General features: G+C 38.0%; 1 protein-coding gene across 23 annotated transcripts in view; it reads left to right on the top strand.

Annotated features, from left to right (window-relative positions):
* Window positions 1-23,929, top strand: part of DLG2 (discs large MAGUK scaffold protein 2) — a 2,222,296-nt gene that overhangs the window by 1,419,646 nt on the left and 778,721 nt on the right. For all 23 annotated transcript variants that reach the window (XM_008020354.3, XM_008020345.3, XM_008020348.3 and 20 more), the window contains one exon: window positions 7,682-7,735. In XM_008020354.3, the coding sequence (XP_008018545.1) occupies window positions 7,682-7,735 (54 nt within the window). The remainder of the gene's footprint in view (window positions 1-7,681; window positions 7,736-23,929) is intronic.

Raw genomic sequence — 23,929 nt, 5'->3', positions numbered from 1 at the left:
GCATTTTTTATTCAGCTAAATTCTTGAGAAATAGGTTAACTGGAAAATAGCACTGTTCCATTTTTTAAGTGGGGGTTTGCAAGATATTAAGGGACCCAAATACCTCTGATAATTGGGGAATTGAATCAGAGTCAGAACAGTGATAAATTTCTCTTCAGACTGTAAAAGAGAAACTAGCAACTTTCCAGGCAGAAAATAATTGCATTTTCAGTTTGGGAGCCTAGAAAAGCTCAGGCAAAAAAAATCAGATGTTGGCATTACCCTTATGGACTCTGGGGTTAGAAAGACATGGGTTTAAAAACTGCTCGTGGCACCTCTTAGATTTGTGACTAGGCAAGTGACTTGGTCAGTTGGGATCTTCTTTTCTTCCTTTCTTTTCTCTTTCATTCCTTCCTTCTTTCTTTTTAATGGGAACAATAATGTTTTCTTAGAACATTGTAAAAATTAAATGCATTCATATGTCTTCAAGTACTTATAGCATTCCTGAAACATAATAATCACCTTATATATGCTTAATACTTTATTATTGTTATTCTTGTTATCCTCAGTTTTGATACTATGTAATTGTGAGATCTGGGTTACATCATATTCTTTGTCTTCATTTTCATATTTTTAGAATGTAAGAGTGTAATTAAATGTTCCTTAAGATCTCAGCTTTAAAAGTTCTATGATTCTAGAATATATTTGTTCTTTCTATTTTGTTCTTCCTCTCTCACACAACCATAGATGTGTCTTTAATCAGTCAATTAACAATTTATTTGAGGCTTACTCAAAGAATGCCTGAATCAGTCAGTCTGGGTATGCTAGGGCTATTGGCCTTTTCCTACGCATGCCTCCTACAGGCCTCTTCTCATGGCACACTGGGCCTCAGCAACTACACCAGAGGAAGGAGGGGAAGGTTCATGGGCCAGCCAAGATAACGGCACATTAAATAAATTTAGATTTGAACTGGCTTGTGACTTGTTGATCAATAGTAAAAATTAGGATCTGACCAGGTGTGGTGGCTCACACCTGTAATCCCAGCATCTGGGGAGGCCGAGGCAGGTGAATCACTTGAGTCCAGGAGTTTGAGACAAGCCTAGGCAATATAGCAAAACCCTGTCTCTACAAAAAATACAAAAATCAGCCAAGCATGGTGATACATGCCTGTAGTCCCAACTACTTGGGAGGCTGAAGTGGGAGGATGGCTTGAGCTTGGGAGGCAGAGGCTGTAGTAAGCCAAGATGGCACCACTGCACACCAGCCTGGGTGACAAGGTAGGACCCTATCTGAAAAAAAAAAAAAAAAAAAAAAAATTAGAATCCAGACATAACTGGTGAAATCTGTTTTTATTCTAAGGTGCAGTAGAACATGGCTCTGGAGGCAGATTGCTTGGGTTTGAAGATTTACCAGCTATTTACCAGCTGTGTGACTTTGAGAAAGTTATTTAACCTCTGTTTCCTCACTTCTACTTTGAGAATAATAGTGCTTGTCTCATAGAATTGTGTGAGGATTAAATAAGTTAATTTACATAAAGTATTTGCTATAAAAGTGCACACTCTTATTATCTGTCCCCCTATTAATATATCAAGGGATTTAGATGTGGCAGGGTCATAATAATACAAACCTTCAAGTCATGATAATTATAGGTTCCAAGTAAATCCTCCAAATAGGAGTAGGGTCCTGCCAGCACCTAGAGATGTGGAACTCCAGCCTAAAAGATTGTGGAAAAGAGGGAAAGGAAAGACAGGGTTTCAGTTCCAATGGAGAACTAAAATGTGATTCAGGAAATGAAAGCGGAAGTCACTTCCCCAACCACCCCACATTTTTCTTTCCAGAGTAAGCCAACATAATAGAGGGTTATGGGGAAAAGTCTAATACACACTACAGTTATCCTGGGTTCAACACTCAGCATATCTAATTCAGTACTTAATGTTAGATGTCTTACTTCAAAGTTGATGGGGTGTGTGGGTAGTAACCTCAATATTCTACTTCCCTAGCCAGGATTAGCATATGATCTGATTGGGGCTCATCCTGATGGCAATCTTCTGTGTGAATTGTGAAGCAAAAAGTCTGCTAGCATGCTATCTAGTAACTGCCGGTCTAAAACAGCTAATATTTACTTAGAGGTTCTGGGATCTCCACCTCTCATAATGAAATCACACACACACACACACACAGGACTCATTTTCAAACTTTCAGTGGCTTCCATTTTGTTTCAAAATGTCATGCCATACCCTACATAAAAGTCATTTATGGGGCCTGTGTCCCTCTAAATAGACAAGAAATCTTGCCCATTCAGTAATCTTGTCCTGTAAGGCTGATAAGATAAGTCAAAAGTATCCAAAAGCAGCTCATATGTTATTCTTGCCATATTTTACTGCCTATTTAAATTGGCATAATGACAATCACCTGCCTTCCATTTGCATGTCCCAGGTCAGTTGAAATCCCTGCATAGTTCCTAGTACCATGAGTGTTGCTGTTCATTTCTTGCTAATCTAGTTCTCTCCTTTTCTATCTTACTTCTTAAAAGTCTAGGTATTAGATTAAGTCTTTTGACCTTCCCGCTGATTAGCCTACACTTCTTGGAGTTAAGCTTCATGAGAGTGTTTCTTGGCTGACTAGCTACTGTACATTTCCTGCCAATACCTTACTTGAGGAGGCTTCTTCACCGTAGTTGGCTTCATGACCACCTGCCCACATATGTCAGAGGCATTTCCCATATCTGACATTTAACACATATCAAGAGGTAACCATGTTAGTCAAAATCAATGAACTCGTTTGTAAAGTTGCATTCATTTTGTCAGATTCTTTTTATTTAGAGTCTCTTGGAAGCAATTCAAAAAAGTGTATCTATTACTAGTATAAACGAAATTGTTCATGTAATATGAGAACATTTGTATGTCATATGGAGCCCAAGGATAGGAAAATGGCTGACATTTATTAATAACTTGATCTAATAGTTTAAATTATATCAGTATTCCTTCTGCTTACTTCTTGCTTCTCTGTAATTAGCTGTACTAGTCCCTTTTGCTGAAAACTGGCTTTCTCTGCATGGAAGAGAATGTCATATAAAAGGCAAACAACATAAAAAAAGGCTTCATAGTTTGGTTTACTCAAGAAATAGATTTTTAATTTTTCTTCCTCCCTTATAGTTTCAAAAATCTTGCCTAGATGTATATAAAGACAAGTCTTGAAGCTTCTGATTAAAAGAAGATTTTGTTCTAGATTTTTCATAAATCTCTTTCCAGTTAATGGAAATAAGCATATTAAAGAAGGACACTAGAATCTGCTGAGCCACCACTTTGATTTCGGCATCCAGTTGAAGAGGATATCCAAAAGGAAGAGAGTATATGGCCAGATGTGGTGGCTCATGCCTGTACTCCCAGCACTTTGAAGGCTAAGGCGGGTGGATCACATGAGGTCAGCAGTTTAAAACTAGCCTGGCCACCATGGCAAAACCGCATCTCTACTAAAAATACAAAAATTAGCCGAGCCTGGTGGCAGGTACCTGTAATTCCAGCTACTTGGGAGGCTGAGGCAGGAGAATCACTTAAACCTGGAAGGCGAAGGTTGCAGTGAGCTGAGATTGTACCACTGCACTCCAGCCTGGGTGACAGAGTGAGACCCCATCTCAAAAAAAAAAAAAAAAAAAAAAAGGTGGTGTATATGGCAGCACAGTGTGAAGTGTGGAGAAAATACTTGGTGGGAACTATCAAAGCAACTGGATAGTTGGTTTTTAAGACTCAGACACAAACTAGATTAAACTAGTTATAGCCTCTCTTGACTGTAAAAGTGAACAAAGAATCAGGAGCCAGATGAGCTAAAGGAAGGTTTGGAATTACCAACTGGTGAGAAAAGCGCACTCATGGGCCATGTTTGGAATTCAACTACACTCTGTATAGTCTGGGGTGGGCTGTGAAGGTCCTGAAGCAGGGCAGTGGGAGAGTCTTCAGAGAGCCTGGTGTAGCAGCACAGTGGGGTAGTGTGTCATTCAGAAGAACCTACTGTGGCATCTCTTTGGCAGTCACACCAGAGCGTTACCAATGTCAGATGTATGTGATATATGTTTATTTTGATACAACCTTGTTTGTTCATACATTTTTAATGACTTTTAGAGAGGTAGGTATTAACTGTGGCTTCTGGATCCTTTTGGCACCAAGAAGGAAAAATAAACTTTCCATATAACATAGATTCCACATAACATAGATCTTGTCCTTCAAGTTCTTGTCCTCTACTTCAAGTGAAGTCCATTCACAGACTCCACATCCTAGAGTTATGAAATTATTATTATTTTATTAAAGCTGAATTTAGTAAAGTAATAGTGACTAAACAAAGAAAGAAAGTGATACTGGATATTGGAAAAGTAGTCACAGTCTTGTTGATATCATGAGATTTTGGGGTTCTGGTTATCTTAGAAGTGCTTTACAAAGCTCGCAAAGATATATTATTTTCCTTTATACCTACTTCTATACTTTATCACTACATTTAGTTAATAAATTCTAAGTATTTCTCAATATTCTTTGAGCTCCTTCTATATACCCAAGTGCTGTGGAGAATTCTAGAAAAGTATACAGTACTTGTCAATTTTTAGACATATAGTCGTCTTGGAAGGACTAAATTTACATTAAAAAATGAAAAATAGCAACATAAACATACAAAAGTTTTAAATGGCATTGTATAGGAAATGGATTTATGTATAAAATTTATTCCCATAACACATTATTATAATCTATAAGAAAAAAAAGCAAAGATGGGATGAAAGCCTCAAATCAAATTAATACATATTTATTAATCAAAACTACACTAGAAAATATGGGGAAATGCAGGAATTGCATGTGATATTCAGAGAGTTTTCAGTCTAGTCTTGGACATGAGGCACACTTTCGTGAGTCATGGAAACCAAACAGAAAGCATAGGAGAGATGTCATCAAAACTAAAAACCTTTTTAAAAATACATACTAAGGCTTCACTAGACTGTGTTCAGCATCTAACCTGCAGTATCCTTAGGCATCTTTTGCCTTCAGGGTGGTCTTTGCTTTGTCTAATTCTTATATGGTACTCTAGTATAGAGCTCACATATCACTGCAAACTCATGATAGAACCACCTAGATCCTGGGATTTTGAAGCAGCTTAGTGGGGAAAAATGAATTTTGAGGTCAGAAAAAAACAGTATTCAAATGTTAAATCTCATTTTCACTGAGCCTCATTTTCCTTATATATAACATAGAAATAGTGATAATAATGCCTCATCAATATGGTTTTGTGGAGATTAAATGAAGACATATATGCTTATGTATATATTTAATAAATGGTAATACATACTTAATAATCAGTAATTATTGTTATTATTGCTTTTGACATGAGCTGTTTTAGAACCACAATCTAAACAGGCATCTTATTAGTGCAATTGCAGCCACTAACATAGCATTGAGATCTCTGCAGTGGAAACAGTTTACAAGCCATTCATTAATATATCTTTACAATAGTCTATCTTAAGAGACACTTACTACTAATAATATTTAACATTAATTCTGAAATTTGCAGTTTACAAAGCACTTTCAACTATATCACCTCATTTGATCTTCAACCATTTTGGAAAGTTGTTACTGCTATTTCCAATCTATAGGGAAGGAAAATTAGTCAGAGAGGGTTAGTGGACTTGCCCTAAGATCACACCACTAGAAAGTCACTAAACCCCCAAATCATACAATCAGAAAGTTGCTAAACCAACCTTGAGCCCATGTCTTCTGACTGTAAACCTCGTACCTTTTTCTCTTCTCTACAGGCCTCTTATTTTTTTTTTTTTTTTAGTAAGATCCAGTGAAAAATGCCTTTCTCCAGAGTCTTTATTTACCCACAAGATACATCCCATTGAGAATCATGAAAATATTATGACTAACTAGTTGATCCATTATACAGATATGTATGCCAAGGTTATGTTTTCCACACCCAGTGTTTTTGGTAAAGACATGAATTTTGTTTTGTAAAACCTGCTGGATTGCTATTTGTTTTATCATTTGATTAGGATCCCATAGAACAGATTGGCATTAAAAAGCTGTTAACTCTGTTAACTCCAGAGGGCACAACTAATGAAATATCCCAAAATTTGAGCACTTTCCAAAACCACCATGTCGTATAGAAGAACTCTGTATTAATCAGGATGAAAGTATGTCTTTTATCTAAATGAAATCTATAATTTGAGACAAAGATTAAAGATCCTTTGGGGGATAAAGCAAAAGTTGCTGTGAAAATTCTAGAAACTAAAAAGTAAAGATAGCTCTACTCAATATTCATGAAGTTAGATTGGTGATGCAAATAGAGATTGCAATCTCTTATTTTCTAATGATTTGGCTTGTACCACTCCTATATCAGTATTACGCAGATTCCCACTAAACTTTAAAGAGAATTACTGCAAATCGTACAGTTTTTTTTAAAAAAAAGAAAGTTGAAACTATCCAATATGATTTTCTCTCATATTTGACTGTTAATGTTCTATTTAGGGATTTCTAAGGTTTATGATTAGAGGTGCATAAATAATAAAATACAGCAAGGCATGGTGGCTCACGCCTGTAATCCCAGCACTTTGGGAGGCCGAGGTGGGTGAATTACGAGGCCAGGAGTTCGAGACCAGCCTGGTCAATACGGTGAAACCCCGTCTCGGCTAAAAGTACAAAAGTAACCTGAGCACAGTGGCGCATGCCTGTAGTCCTAGCTACTCAGGAGGATGAGACAGAAGAATTGCTTGAACCTGGGAGGCAGAGGTTGCAGTGAGCCGAGATCGCACCACTGCACACTCCAGCATGGGCAACAGAGGAAGAATTCATCTCAAAAAAAAAAAAAAAAAAAGAAAAGAAAATACAAGATACAGCATATATATTATGTAAACATAGATGTTGATAAGTGAAGCCTTTTTGTATTGAATATAGCATACTCTCAAAAGGCAGTTTGAAGAAAATAACTATGAATATTGGTTTAGGTTTAATTTTGCTTCCTTGAGAGAGAAATCAAATTCTTTTAGCAAAGTCATTTCATAAAGAAATGATACAGGTCAAGTGAGATAGCTCATGCCTGTAATCCGAGCACTTTGGGAGTCCAGGGCAGGTAGATCACAAGGTCAGGAAATCAAGACCATCCTGGTCAACATGGGAAACCCCGTCTCTACTAAAAGTACAAAAGTTAGCCAGCTGTGGCGGTGCGTGCCTGTAATCCCAGCTATTTGGGAGGCTGAGGCAGGAGAATTGCTTGAACCCAGGAGGCAGAGGCTGCAGTGAGCTGAGATCATGCCACTGCACTCTAGCCTGGGTGACAGAGCCAGAGCGAGACTCTTATTTCAAAAAAAAAAAAAAAGAAAGAAAGAAAATACAAGCTTTAACTCTCACCTAATTTATTAGAAATCCTTGCCTTATACATAGTAGAAATCCTCACCTCCTACACTGTTTTGTAGAATGTAAGAGAAAATGAATGTAAATTCTATGAATGCTTGCTTTATTTCTTTATGTGGTAAATGTAACAAATATTTGAGGTGGGGGAAGGTACAGGAAATCTTAGTCATTTTATTTATCCCACTAACACTTGACACAGTGCCTGTACAGGTCCTCAAGAAATGCCTGTTGAGCTCTTTGTTAAATAAGTTAAGCTAAATAATCTGTCTCAGAATACATTATTCATTATTTAATTTTTTTTCTATTTCTTTTTTCAGGCCAGTCCTGCTCCTATAATTGTCAACACAGATACTTTGGACACAATTCCTTATGTAAGTAACTTTTTCATTAATACCTTCTTTTAAAACTGTGGTAGAACTTAATTGGCTGAATTTAAATTCAATTGATATTTAGTTTCACCCAAACGAAATAATCTTATGGAATGACATGTAGTTTTGTAAATTTTCTTTTAATAATTTCTAAATCTTGCCTTAGTAATCAAATATTTCCCTCTTTCATTCATGTTTTGTAAAATACAAGGGCCCATCATGAAAAAAAAAATAGACAACGCTATTCAAATAGTGTTAGTTTGCTAAGTGGCTCACTGAAAAGAGACTGAATTGCTCATAGACGCGAACAAACTTCTTTGGGTTTCTTATGAAAGGAATATTGAAGTCAATTTCTATGACAGAGTCTGGAACCTAGAGTAAGTAATCAATAAATATTTTTGTGGATTTTGTTGGTCTTCTAATGAGAAGTGGACAAAAGTTTTGTAAGGGTAGAGCCTACCTATATATAACGAAAGTTATGGTTTTATAAAAGCATGGAGCATGAGATACTAGGATCAAGCAAATCAATGAAGCCTAGGATTCTGTACCTGTAACACAACCACTATAATGGCGAAAGTTCTTGAAGACAGAGTCTGGCTAGGCAGGGAAGATTGGAGACCAGCTATAGGCCACAATGTGGGTGAGTGGTTGACATTACGGAGGTCCAACAAGGCTTTGTGAGTAGGCTGTAGCTGATGAGTGGAGGATAGTGATCAAAGAAGATGGGACAGCCACAGATGCATGCTAGACAGGTCTATGAAGCTGAGAAGAAGGGCTGCCGGGGTAACGGACAAGAACAAACAGATTCCTTCCCTTTGATTAAATGCGTAAAGCACATAAAGCACTTAGAACAGTACCTAGCACAAAGTAAGTGCTTGGTAAGTACTGGCTCTTCGCAGTTTTAGCCCACAGCCTCAAATCCCTTCAATGACCAACCAAATCACAGAAACAAATGGAGCAGTCAGAGTAGGGACTGTGGGGAATAGAAAGCACATGGCCATTTAAAGAGAGCAACTGCCACTTGGAACCTACTGGTGCCAGATCATTTTACAAAATAAGATGGAAATTTGTACATGTTTGCAATTTCTAAATACAGGCAACTAATTTTCAAAAGTGCAAACACTGTGTCTGCCAAACAAAGTGTGTCTAGTCCATAGGCTGCCTTTTGAGAGATGTTACCTCAAAGGAACTGGCAGTCCTGAGCAGGTTCTGCAATCCGGGACTCAGTCATAGGGGAGCAGAATGTCAGAACTAGAGAACAAGGTTGGGACTTGATGATAAGAATGAGGAACTAAAACTGGGACACAGGGTCAGGCCAAGAATAACAGCAAGCTTGACTTAATGCTGAATCACCTGAACTACTGAACTAGGGCTTCTTAAATCTTTCTGCACAAGAATAGTTTGGGACCAGACCGGAAACAAGGTTAAGCTTACTAGAAGGAACCAAGAGGCCCCAACACTGGAAAGTAAAGGGCTCTATAGAAGGAAACAAAGCAATGTCTTAAAGGCACCTATATCCACTATTCTCTCACTCCTCATACCTTTCTTTACTTACCAAACATCTGTAACAGGGTATGCCTAACACTGTTGTAGGCACTTAACAAATTTTAACTCATTTAATCCTCATAACAATCCTTTGAGGTAGGTACTATTAATTTCTCCATTTTACAGATGGGGAAAATGAGTCATAAAGAGGTCAAGTAACTGGTTCAAGGACTCACAGTAAAAGGCAGAGTTGAGTCAATCCAGATAGCCTGGCTGTAGAGTTAGAAATGTTATTTAACTTCTAACATACTGCTATCTATGTTTCTTTCTTCCCTCCCTTGTCTTCTGCCTGTCAGCTTGGGAACATAGTTTCCTTACTTACTCCCCTGATACATGCAGATTTGGATGAGAGATAACTTGTCACAGAAGCTTCAATACATTCAGGATAGGGATCCATATATATATGAAGGAATCTTATGTCCCAAAAAATCTCTTCACTATAACCATTGTCAAAGCATATGAGCAGTGCCCTCAAGAAGCACTGGAGCAGTGCCCTCAAGGCCTGGATCACAGAGTTGATTTTGTAAATAAGACCACTTTCTTGTAGTGGATCTATATTATTTCACATCCTCTTGTTAGGGTTCTGGTGGTGTAACTGCCAGATGCCCTCATGTGGAAATAATTTATCAGTAAGATCTAAGGGTCTTGTGTAGACATGTTCAATTGGTATCCCAATTGATTAGCTAGTAAAATCAGTCACAAATAACAAATTCATCAAATTATTCCCATTCTTCCAAATTACATGTTTGTATCTGACTTTGACTCCTTCAAAAATTATTTTTATTCAACTTTTTTTGTTATTGTTGAGTCAGTCTTGCTCTGTCACCCAGGCTGGAGAACAAATGGCCTGATCTTGGCTCACTGCAACCTCCACCTCCCAGGTTCAAGTGACTCTCTTGCCTCAGCCTCCCGAGTAGCTGGGACTACAGGAGTACACCACCATGCCCTGCTAATTTTTTTTTTTTTATTTTTTATTTTTTGTATTTTTTAGTAGAGACAGGTTTTCGCCATGTTGGACAGGCTGATCTTGAACTTCTGATCTCAGTGATCTGCCAGCCTCAGCCTCCCAAAGTGCTGAGATTACAGGTGTGACCTACTGTGCCTGGCCTAATCAACTTTTGCATACTTAATGGGACCCACTTTGTGCTTCCTTAAGGGTAACGATCTTTATAGTGGTTTGTGAGCAGCTTGATATGATGAAAATGTCCCAATTATCATGGTAGTACGTTCTTAAGTAATGTATTTAATCTCTATGCACCTAAATTAACCTATAAGACAGGACTTATGATACCTGCCTCAGAGATTTTCTTAGCTTCTGGTTGATAGCAGCTAAAGTATTTATCATGTTTTTGAAAAAAATAAACACTTATGAGGTAAAACATGCTAAATTCTAGGAGAATGGTAAATACGAACACCTTCCCCGATGTAGAAAAAAAACGCATACATTATGTATTGAAAATGGCAGATTTAGTGCATACTCATTAATGTGGATAAGCTTTGGTTCTTGGCAGAGCTCCAACTCTCCCCTTTGTTCCTGACTCACTGGGTAACCTTGAACAAATTACTGTTCCTTTCACAGTCTATTTTCTCATTCCCCAGTGTTCTATACTTTGTTTTCCTCTTTTCTTCCTCGTGTTCTAGTTGTTCATATAATTTCAGCTCTATTTAATGAAAAAACTATTTCAGAGTTCCCTAGGGCATTTTAGGCATGTTGCGTAAGAACTTTTCCCTCTTAAAAATATTATCAGAATGCCAAGGTGTAACAGATATTAAAGTCTTTATAAAAAATAATTTCATTGCAAGTAAATGTATTCATTTGACTGATTAGCAAATTTGATTTCTGATAGAAATGGTTTCTGTGGAAGTGGTTCCTTGGCACAAATGCAAATGACAATTGAATAGCTGCAGGAAATTTCTAGGGTCAAAGGGAATTCTTATGTAAGTGTCAAACAAAATACAAAATATATTTAAAGAGACTTCTTTGTATTAAGGAAGATAAGTTGAAAGACATTAGAGCTTGCATTTATGAAGGGGTCACTGAGGTTCTTACACAAAAATGCCTTAAGTAAGCTCTGTCTTATATGAGGTCATGATATATCAGGGTTGGGTATAACCTTAAATGTGGTATAGTCTAGCTTCTCATGCAAAGCAGGAATCCCTATATGAAAATTAAAATCACCCAAGCAGAAACAAGGAGAGAGAGAAAAATTATTTTTCCATTTCAATACTCTCTAGTTTCTATTTTTTGCTCAATATTTTTATTCTTCCCCATTACATGTTGAAAATTGTTTCATGCCAGGTACTGAAAATATTTGTTCTTAGGGAGCTCAGAGTGATCAGAGCCTGCTTGTGAATCCAACTCCCTGAAGGTTGACTCAATCAAATAATAATGCTTTACTCTCTGGTACTCTGCAACCAACTGACATTGCGCTCTCCTCTCCTTTCAGTAGACACTTTAGAGTTCAGTATTGAACAGCACCCTGACAAATAGTATTCTTTGTGCTTTAGAAAATAAAATTAATCAGAGAGATTCCAGAATCCTTTTTTATTTTGCTCTAACCTTCTCTAATATTCATTTTGTATTTTGGTAATATTCTGACCTCTTTTATACAAATGCACTGTTGAGAGAGGTATACTTGAGAATCATGCGTTTTAAATCTGTTAAATAACTTGGAGTTCAATTAACACACACCTTTCATTTTAAAAATATAGATTTTCTATCTCAACTAGTAAATGATAGTGCTTGAGCTACCATTTACTATTACCTCATGTAGTTGCCAATTTTTGGTGTGTAACCACAACCAAAAAAAATCAGTGGCAATAAGCATTTTTTTCTTCTCTATTTATCAGTTAGCTAGGACAGTTGCTTCAGGCTGCAGAATACAGTATTCTCACCTTATCCATTGTATCAGGAGACTTGATACATTCCAAGTCCCCTGATGGATGCCTGAAGCTGCAGATAATGCCAAACCCTATATACATGAATTTTCCATCTTAACTATCAGGCACTGTGGCCATAACTTTTGCAGTTTGGGGTACAACAGCAAAACTAGCATGATTCTATTTTTCCTTCTTCACAAGTTCATGGATGAAAGATTCATTTTTACTGTAGATCTTAGCAACTTCAGCATACAGTATTTTCTCCTCTTTTTTTTCTTAAGTCAGGAATTTTCATGTTTTCCCTTAAAGGAAGCTTTTTAGGGCTTCTCTTAAGCATATCTGAATTGTCAGCATCACTATTCTTGTGCTTTGGGGCCATTATTAAGTAAAATAAGAGTTACTTGAACACAAAAACTACCATACAAGGATAGTCAGTTTGATCACCCAGACAGCTACTAAGTGAATAAAGGGCAGGTAACATCTGCAGCGCAGATACCCTAAACAGAGAAATGACTCACATCCTGGAAGAGATAGAGTGGGACAATGAGAGATTTCATCACACTACTCAGAACAGCAAGCGAGTTGGAACTTATGAATTGTTTATTTCTGGAATTTTCCATTTAATATTTTCAGACAATGGTTGACTGTGGATAACTGAAACTGCAGAAAGCAAGACCACAAATAAGGGTAGGGGTGGGAGGGCGGGTCCTGTACCAGGTTGGCTGAGGCATCTCTGCTTCAGAAGTTTCATTCTGGGAACCAGGAGGTGGGACAGTGGCTATCCAGGGTATGTTATTCATATTGTAATAGTCAAAGGACAAGAAATCAAGCCCATGACACAAACTCAGTTAAAGCTTCTGCTCACCTTACATCCACCAACACCCGATTGGCCAGAATAAGTCATGTTGCCAAGGTCGAAGTAGGGGAAGAGTGAGTATTTGCTAAACAATAAACTAGTACATCAGGGCCTTAAATAAAGGGCTAAGAATCTGTGTATGTCCCTTTATGAGAAAAATAAAAATAAAAACAAAGCAGATATAAAAGAAAAAATCTTGTACTTTGTATTCGTAGGTCGATGGCACTAAACAAAGTATCAGAGGGACCTGGTTCAACTGATAGGGAGAGTGAGTGTATAGATTATTGTGTGTTGTTTAAGGGAAAATATTGAGAAGTAAAAGAAACATCTAGCAAGTATTGGCAGTACAATGACTTTACTTTCCTATAAGACGCTTCGTTGTCTGAAAGTTTGTTTCTAGAGGTAGAAATAATAGTGGAGACAAGGCAGAAGTTTCAGGTCTCTTGCTTTGAAAACCCTCCTAGGAAGTAAGGGAGAGAGAAAAGTGGAAGATAAAGAGAAAACAAAGAAGAGTTAGGTTACGAAGAATATGAGTGGGTCCTTAGTAGTGTCACCCATTGGATTTGGCTGCCAAGAAAGTTATTTATGTAAAAGTTATTTGAGGACATTTATAATATCTTTATAATATCAGCAACATTTTTATAGAGTGCTTTCAATGTGAAAAGGCCATTGGATGCAAACAAAACTATGGTTCTCGGGCCAAGCACAAGAGAGTGAACTAAAGGGAAAAAATGACCCCAAAATGGCTGAACACATGAGTGTCAGTGAAAAGAAAAAGGATATTGTGGGTTCAGGGACATAGAGACACAACTGAATTAGCAATGAGCTTCATTCAGGAGCCAGAGTATGGGTTTGTGTCTAAGAGATGTTTTAAGCAACATTTTAAATGGCACTGCTGATTGATTCCAGTATCAGGATGCTGAGGACAAGAGCTCTCTGAGGAGGAAGTTGCCATATTACAGAAGTGAGGTGACCAAGCGCTTGTTGTAGGGTTGTACATTTAGACATTAATTTATTTGAGTCACTATGTAAATAACAAATTCTTATGATTTAGGCTATCATTTACTTTTAAATGGACCATTTTCCAGAATTGCCTCTGATGGGAAAGAAAACAGAAATATATGTGTTCCTTTGAACCATCCTGGCAGTGATTAATAACGGTATGATATTTTAGAAGAATTTGCTGATTTTAGTACATTTATCTTTCAACAAACATGTTTTCCTCTTTTTGTGGTTTTTCCCATGGACATTGTTAAAACTATATTGTTAATGTTTTTATCTATTGGGAATGCAGTCGTATCCACATTTTAAAATCCTTACCTACCAGGAAACAGCTTTATTTTGTCTAAACTACTCCTTTGAATCAATAAGAATTTAGCAATAGAGGCAAAGCTATCAATATTTGTTCTGGTGTCAAACCTAGCCAATCTAAATTCATTTCTCAGCTGCCCCAATCAGCAGAATCCCTACTCTTAACTGCTTGTTACTTTGCTTTAAAAGCAAGAGGTGGGCTCACGCCTGTAATCCCAGCACTTTGGGAGGCCGAGGCAGGTGGATCAGCTGAGGCCAGGAGTTTGAGACTAGCCCAGCCAACATGCCGAAACCCTGTCTCTACTAAAAATAGAAAAAATTACCCTGATGTGGTGGCGGGCACCTGTAATCCCAGCTACTCAGGAGGCTGAGACAGGATAATCGCTTGGACCGGGGAGGCGGAGGTTGCAGAGAGCTGAGATTGTGCCACAGCACTCCCGACCTGGGCAAGAGTGAGATGCTGCCTGAGGAAAAAAAAAAAAAAAAATGCAAATTCTGATTCACTAGATATGGGATGAATCTGTCTGCATTTCTAATAAGCTGCCAGGTGAGGTTGATGCTACTTAGTTGTGCATCATACTTTTAGTAACAAAAGAACATAAAGAGAGAGACCAGCCTTTGGCTTTATGCACAGCTGGGTTGTAAACCCACCTCTGCCAGTTAGTTCTTTTCTTGAGTTTTGGTTACGTCACATCACCTCTCTAAGTCTCTGTTTCATTATATATAAAATAGGAATAATAATACCTGCCTTGCAGGGGTTGTTATGAATACTTATCCTAGTATGCAGAAGGGGCTTAATGAATATTCATCATAAGACTAGGGGTAAGGTGGGTGTATCTATGATAAAATAAAACATTTCTCTGACTTAATCTTGAACTGGTGAGTCAAAATGAGAAGCCACCGCTAGTTCAGGGGTTAGGCCAGTAGCAGTTACGTAGGTCCATGGCTTACCTACCTCTAGACCTTTGCTACTCAGAGTGTGACCCATGGTCTAGTAGCAGCGATATTACCTGGGAGTTTGTGAGCAATGGAATCTAAAGTTCCACCAAGGACCTATTAAATCAAAAACTATGTTTTTTAACAAGAACTTCAGTGATTTGTATGCATATTAAAGTTTGGGAAACAATGCTCAATAAGACAGAAACTTATTTTTTGGTTTGGATCCTGATGTTTTGTTCTTTCACTATGTGTTTTGGCCTGCTGTTGAGACAGCTGCCGTTTTCTAAGTCTTTTACTTTAAATATATACACATCTATAGGGAAAGAGCTCTATTTAATTCAACAAATTGAACACACTATGAACAACTACTATGTTGTCCTACTTTCTGGACCTGTGCTTTCCAAAAAAGTAGTTAGAAGTCACATATGGTTATTTAAATTTAATTAAAATAAAATAATATAAAATTACAAATTCAGTTCCTCAGTTGCACTAACCACATTTCAAGTGCTCAGTAGCCAGTAGAGCTAATGGGTGTTGTATTAAACAATGCAGATATGGAATTGTCCATTATTCCAGAAAATTCTATCAGACAGAGCTGTTCTAGGCAATACATAATAAGAAAGAAGTAGAAGAAATAGAAGAGATAGGGGAGCTAATTTGTTATCAAGAAATGATTATACTCTAGGTTCTTTTTATAGAGAGAGAGAGAGAGAGAGAGAGAAAGAGAGAGAGAGAACCTAATTAATCATCAAAATTATCCTCCCAACTTTTGTGTGTTGGTTTAATTTCCTCCTTTTTTGAGTTGACTATTTTCAAATTTTCTAAATAGCCAGCACTCTCCAGTAATTGTGGGGTATGCTCAGGTGGACAACATGATCCCTATTCTCAAGGCTCTTAAAAGCTTAACTTTTAAGACTCTTAAATATGATACACAGGGAGGCAAATGTCAGCAATTACTGAAAACTTTCTTAAAAGTTCAGTGATTCATCATTTTCTTATTGTAGAATTATAAAATTCCTATGTTGGCCAGGCGCAGTGGCTCATGCCTGTAATCCCAGCGTTATGGGAGGCTGAGGTGGGCAGATCACCTGAAGTTAGGAGTTCGAGACCAGCCTGGCCAACATGGTGAAAACCCGTCTCTAATAAAAATTCAAAAATTAGCCAGGCACAGTGACAGGTGCCTGTAATCCCAGCTACTTGGGAGACTGAGGCAGGAGAATCACTTGAACTTGGGAGGCAGAGGTAGCAGTAAGCCGAGATCACACCATTGCACTTCAGCCTGAGTGACAGAGTGAGACTCCATCTCAAAAACAAAACAAAACCAAACAAAACAAAAGCTTATTAATGTTGGGATGAATTTTTAAAAGCAAAGTCGACAAACAAAAAAATAGAAGACCTGACCTACTTACCATTCACAAACTAATTCACTTTTTTTGCCCCGTATTACCCTTGCAGAGGGCAGTTTGTTGGCTACTGTACTCATAACTTCTCATTGACTGGGAAGCACTTACTTAGGCTTGTCATTTTGGACTTAAAGTGAGGGCCAATGGGAAAATAAAATGGTTGTCCAAGTGGAGAATGTGACTGGTGTGTGAAAGTAGCAATATTGGCCCGTCTTTCTTGGAGGGGTTCCCCTAAAAGCCTCATATACCTGGGCAGAGAAACCACTCTTGTTCAAAGAAGTGTAACCTAGCAGAGCACTTTTAAGAACAAGGGGGAAATAATCCTGAAAAATATTTGTGTAGCTTCTCAAGCATAATGCTACTCAAGGTGTAGTCTGTGAACTGGCAGCATCAGGTCTCACCGGTCAGATTGTTAGAATCATGGGATCTCCAACTCCTCCCCAAAGCTATAGAATCAGAATCTCTGAGAGTGGAACCAAGAAATCTGTGTTTTTAAAAGCACCTCAGGTGATTCTTAGGCTTGCTGAAGTTTGAGAGATGATGCTCTACAATTTACAAGACATTTTTAAAAGCTAGTGGGAGACTTTAGGTAGCTCTAGTTGCTAAACTGAAGTGGAAGTGAAAGTTAATTAGGAAATACTGCATACAGGAAGGACAAAATAAAAATATCTAAGGCACAATGATAAGACATTTACCATGAATCTGAATGAGTGTTTAATCCTGGTGGGGTTTTTTTCTTCTTCTTCTTTTAAATCATTTGGGAGCTTTAAACACATTCTATTTCATAGTCTAGTGAATAGATATGTTAACGAAAATGGATAATGCATGGTGAAAAGCACATATTGTTAAACACCCCTTGCTTATCTCTGCCTGGTTCATTCTTACATATCCTAAAGCATTCAGCTTAAATAATGCTTCTTCTAGGAAAGTGAGATTCAGGGTAGAGTTCCTATTATGAGCTTCCCCTGAAGGCTCTTCTTCCTCTCAAAGTATTTATCACACTGAATTGCAGTTATTTCATTAATAGTTGATCTTTCTCTGTAGAATGTAAACTTCATGAGGCACAAAGAAAATATTGCTTTATTTTTCCCACAGTTGTGCCTCAAAAACCCCGCACATTTTTACTGACTGGTGGAAGGCAGGCAGGCAGGCAGGCAGGAAGGAAGGAAGTGAAGAAGCTACAATAACAAGCCATCCTATTTCAAGGAATCAGAGAAAGGTAGAATTGTGTCTAGCTCTTAAAGAATAGAAAGACATTTCTAGGCAGAGTAGGTAAAAGGCGTTCCAAGAAGAGGGAAGTGCAAGTACAAAGGTCAGAGGTCAGGCAATGCATATGTCCTGAGTTTCATCCAGATGGAGCACAGAGCAGTAGCGTAATATGAGGTTGGGTTGAGTCTGATTGTGAAGGCCTTTTTTGCTTGATATAGACTTTGGACTTTAACATGTAGGCATTGCTGGTAGCATTATCTTCTCATATATTTAGGAAATTATGACATCTGATTTTATCACTCTATTTCTAGGTCTTAATTTTTATCTGCTATATAATAGGTGCCCTGAAATATATGTTGAATAAACCCAAAGACTTAATAGTGATCACCTAAGAACAACTGATACAGGCTGCTCTTGAGCCTTTTCTACATTTTCCTATATCCTTACCTTCCTTCACCCTGTTCAATTAGTCCACAATGCCTTTTCCTCCATTCCCATCTTTTAGATCTCAATAAACTGCCACCACCATCAGGAAGCCCCCATCAATTCCTCCAGGTCATAGTAATGTCTCCTTCCTCCTTGATTCCATGGTATTTCAATCACGAGAGATTGTTACTTTAGTAGAAGGAGAATGGACTCTCGGCTCTTTTGATTCAACCATGTACCAACTGGATAACTGAGGAAATTAACTTCTCTGACCCTTTTCCCTCAACTGTAAGGAGAGACAATAATAACCATCTTGCATAATGTATTCTTTAGGAGACAGGTTCAGTTATATATAACAGAGACCAAAAATAACCATGTGTTTGCAAGATAGGAATGTGTTTCTTTCATATATGACAGTCCCTAGGTTAGCTGCCCAGAGCTAGAATGTCTATTCTGCTCCACAAGGTTTTAAAGGACCCAAGTACCTTTTATTTTATTTTTTACCACCCTTGGGGGTTGCCCTTGCACACATAGTCCACCATGATGACATGCTAAATAGCAGATTAAAAGAAGTACAGAGATGGACATTGTTCATCCCTTTAAAGCAATGTCTGAAAAGTTGTAAACATGATTTTTCTCTCATACGTCAAAGATTAGGCGCAAAGCCACTCCTAGATGCAAAGGGAGACTGAGCCATATAACCTTTATTTGGAGATGCCCTGGGCTCAGATAAAAGTGAGGGATCCCATTTTTATGGAAGGAAAGGGTAATGAATATTAGGGAGAAGCAGCAGTTTCTACCACACAACACGTTAGTAGTATTCTTCAATGTCTGGAGCTTCTGCCCAGGGGATGCTGAATCTGATCCATGAAGTGTTAGAAGACAATATGAGAACTTGCCTTTATAGTTTTTCATCATTTCTAATTTCAACATTTTACATATAAAACACTGTATTGTTACAATTGTGTAAGTATACTATATCTGTACAGACTAGCACATATGGGGGAGCATGCTTGCAAACATTTTATTGATAGGAACACTAAAATATTTTCAGAAACCACTGGTTGTAAGCATTAGAGATATTATTTAGACATTGCTTGACTCATAATAGATGTTTAACAAATGATGGCCATTGGCCATTGTTACGGTCCTGAATTAGTATTTACCATATTTCTCCCTATTTATTAATAGTTCTTAGTACTTGATATTAGCCAGATAGAATTGTGCTTTACTTATCTTTAAATTCCAGGCTGGGCATGGTGACTCACTCCTGTAATCCCAGCACTTTGGGAGGCCAAGGCGGAAGGATCACCTGAGGTCAGGGAGTTCGAGAGCAGCCTGACCAAAATGGTGAAACCCTGTCTCTACTAAAAATACAAAAATTAGCTGGCCATGGTGATGCCTTCTTGTAATCTCAGCTACTCGGGAGGCTGATGCACTAGAATTGTCTGAACCCAGAACGCTGAGATTGCAGTAAGCTGAGATCACACACCTACACGCCAGCCTGGTTGACAGAGTGAGACTTGGTCTCAAATAGTAATAATAATAATAATAAAATAAATAAATTCCATAAATAGCCGTAGTCCATGCATGTAGTGGGATTTCGATAAAAGTTATTTTCACTGTTACACTGAATTGTATTATTTGAATTTGACTGTTTTAATAGAGTGAATTTTTATTTGAGAAAGTAATTTGTCAGGTAAATATGTGTTTTAATTTAATCTACATGATCATGTGGATCAATGTGCATGTGACCACCTAAACGTGGGGTGCCCGATTTATTGGCTCTTTGTAGTTTAACTTGCTCATAGATAAGTGCTCCTTTCAAAGTGTGGTCCTTTACAAATGCTTTTTTCTTTCTCAAATATACATTTGAAAGAAAATGTAGGCAGTCATATATGATGACAGAGAAGACTGTGGCTAGTTGAGTGAAAAGAAAGAGGAAGAGTGACAGTTGAGTAAAAATCAAGGAGAGGAAATGAGAAAGGAGTAATAAAGAGAAATGGCTTAGCATTTTTATATTACTTTCCTCAATTGTAACAGTGTTATATTTGGATTGAGCTAAAACTCTACTTCCAAAAAAAAAAGCAAATACTAAAACATTTTTCTGGGGCCTCAGGAACTTTAGGTGATGCTTAGGGTAATTTATAATCTCATCTCTCCCTTGTTAAATCTTGCTTGGCCTTTTTTTTTTTTTTTTTCTTTGTTGAGACAGAGTCTCGTTCTGTTGCCTAGACTGGAGTGCAGTGGTACCTTCAGAGCTCACTGTAGCCTGGACCTCCTGGGCTCAAACAATCCTCCTACCTCAGCCTCACAAGCGGCTGGGACTATAGGCGCTAGTCACCGCACTCGGGTAATTTTTGTATTTTTCATAGAGATAGAGTTTTGCCATGTTGCCCAGGCTGGTCTCGAATTCCCAGGCTCAAGCAATCCACCCACCTCGGCCTCCCAAAGTATTGGAATGACAGGTGTAAGCCTCCATGCATGGCCTTGCTGGGCTTTTAAGTTGACTTTTTGACTCTGATATTATTTTAGGGGCCAGTTCTTGAGGGATAACTATAGGTGTTTTTCTCCATGAAATCAGACAGCTACCTTGCAGCTACCTTGTTTCAGTGACTGACTTACCTCTAGTGTCTTTTTGTTTCTTTTTTTTTTTTTTCTTTTTCTTTTTTTTTAAGACAGAGTCTTGCCCTGTGGCCTGGGCTGGAGTGTAGTGGTGCGATCTCGGCTCACTGCAACCTCTGCCTCCTGGGTTCAAGCGATTCTCTTGCCTCAGCCTCCCGAGTAACTGGGATTACAGGTGCCCACCACCATGGGCTAATTTTTTCTCTTTCTTTTTAGTAGAGACAGGGTTTCACTATGTTGGCCAGGCTGGTCTCGAACGCCTGACCTCGTGATCCACCTGCTTCAGCCTCTCAAAGTGCTGGGACTACAGACATGAGCCACTATGCCTGGCTGTATCTTTCCTTTTCTAAGTGTATCATATCTCAGCCCTAAATTACTTCCCCTTAGTTGTCACTTGGAAATTCCAAGTTTGTTTAAATACATGAAGAACTGGATGAACTTCGATGAACTTTACCTTTGGTGACAAAGTGTAGTTGCCTCTTCATGAACAGCATTAATGGAAATGCATTTTGATTATCCTAATTTCTACCAAGTGCCCTAAATGATGTTTTGCCCAGGAGTATTTTATTTTAGAAACTCAGGAGCATAAAATTCAAACATTACCAATCTAATGAGGTGTCACATGAAGAAAACGTAGTAATGAAATAACAACTTCAGACAGGTCAAATGGCATGCTGAGAGGAGCAAATAAACAATAGCCCATTATAATCAGTATCTCTTTAAAGATAATCTTAGGAAATTTTCATGGTGTTCTTGTTTTTAAAGCAAATTGCTAATACTTTTGCTGATCCCTTAAAGCTGTGGCTCTCAACCTTGCCCCCACATTGTAATTGCTTCCCGCTTCAAAAATACCAATGCCGGGCTGGGTGCAGTGGCTCATGCCTGTAATCCCAGGACTTTGGGAGGCCGAGGTGGGTAGATCACGAGGTCAGGAGATCGAGACCATCCTGTATAACACGGTGAAGCCCTGTCTCTACTAAAAATACAAAAAATTAACCGGGGGTCATGGCACATGCCTGTAGTCCCAGCTACTCAGGAGGCTGAGGCAGGGGAATCACTTGAACCCAGGAGGCAGAGGCTGCAGTGAGCCGAGATGACACCACTGCACTCCAGCCTGGGTGACAGATTTAACTCTGTCTCAAAAAAACAAAAACAAAAAAAAATACTGATGCCTCAACCCCAGGAATAAAGATTCCTGTTTAATGGGTCTGAGTCTGGGTATAAGAATTGGGATGTTAAAAAATCTCCCCAAGTGGTAAATAACTAAATAAGTTAAAGCATCTAGTTCTTCTGACCTTCTAACCTACTGTGATTCTGGGAAAGCCTTCCAACAGAAATGGGTGGTTGGGTTAGAGTGCTTATTATATAGGCAATAAACTGAGCTGCCACCTGTTAACTTGGTAGCAAACACAGTTACTGCTAACAAAGCTAGCTATCTATGCAAGGCACATGCCCTCAGGTTCAGACATGATCAAGTTAACGAAACACCCCTCCAAGGGTTATTTTGCTGACACATGTCACCATTTATGAGTTGTAATTGGGTTTATTAAAAAGGGAGTCATGACCTGTGCTTTAGCAATTTGGCCTAGGGGCCCCCAAAAATACTGAGAGAAGAAATTTGCAAGCCAAACTACAGCTGAAAACTAGACTGGGGTTGACTTTGAGGTAGTTTATTGTAGAACTTGAGACTCAATGTAGTTACAAAAAATCAAATATCAAAACCTTGCCCAAGTCGACCAGAAGCTTTCTCTGACAACTCACCTCACTGATATTTCCCTGTCTTCAAATGTCTATTGCATGCACTTTAAGAAGGACAATGGCCAAAAGTTGATTTAACTCAAGTTTATTTGATGGCAGTTTGATTTGATAAATGTATGCTTTGATAGTGAAATTATCTGGCTTCTTTGAAATGGAATATTTTGTTGGTATGGCCAAGGTTACAGACTTGGCATCTAAGAGAACTAACTCTTTCTTTGGTGAACTTGAGGAAATTACCTAAGCTCTCTGAGCCTTAGTTTTCTTTCTTTCTTTTTTTTTTTTTTTTTAATAAAATGGAGAAAGGTAGAAATATCTCATAGTACTGATATGAAAATGATCTGAACAGTGTCATTGTAGGAATAAAAATAGCTGTTACTGAACCATACTCTAGGCACTATTAAAATTTTGTACAAATGTTAATTTATTCATTCCTCACAATAACCATACAAAGTATATTATTGTTATCTCTATAGGTAAGAAATTTTAGGCAAAAAGATTGATAACTTATCCAAGATCACACAGCAGATACAGATTATTCTTGTAATAAGCATAGCATTATACCACCCTGCCTCTCAGTAGTTGTAATAAAAGTTAATTTGCTAAGTTACTTAACAGACTGAAGGAGACACTTGAAAGCAGCTAAGGTCAAGCACAGTGTTGTTAAACACTTCGTTAATAAAAGGTTGAAGAGCTACAAAGAGAAAGACAATGTTCCAGATTGTGGTTGACAGAGGAAATTTGCCAATATACATGTTGTTGTGGAAGTTTAAAGTTAAACTGGGAATTTTTTTTTTTTTTTTTTTTAAAGACAGGTTCTCCCTCTGTCACCTAGAGTACAGTGGCACCATCGTGTCTCACTGCAACCTCAAGCTCCTGGGCTCAAGTGATCCTTCTGCCTTAGACACCCAAGGTGCTGAGAAGAGATCTTTAAAATGCAGTTAGTGTCAACAAAAAGGGTTAAACTCTGTAGAGTATTTGAAGAGATTTATTCTGAGTCAAATATGAAAAATATGGCCTTTGATACAGCTCCAGGAGACCCTAAGAATATGTGCCCAAGATGGTCAGGCTACAGTTTGGTTTTATACATTTATGGAGACATAAGATATCAATCAATACATTTAAGATGTACATTGGTTCAGTCCAAAAAAGTGGAACAACTCAAAGAGAGTGGGGGGCGGGCTTTCAGTTGGTAGGTGGATTCAAAGATTTTCTGATTGGCATTGTTGAAAGAGTTTATCTAAAGAC

This window comes from Chlorocebus sabaeus, chromosome 1 (assembly GCF_047675955.1).
Source record: "Chlorocebus sabaeus isolate Y175 chromosome 1, mChlSab1.0.hap1, whole genome shotgun sequence".
Classification (NCBI taxonomy): domain Eukaryota; kingdom Metazoa; phylum Chordata; class Mammalia; order Primates; family Cercopithecidae; genus Chlorocebus; species Chlorocebus sabaeus.
This window is presented reverse-complemented; position numbering and strand designations above follow the sequence as displayed.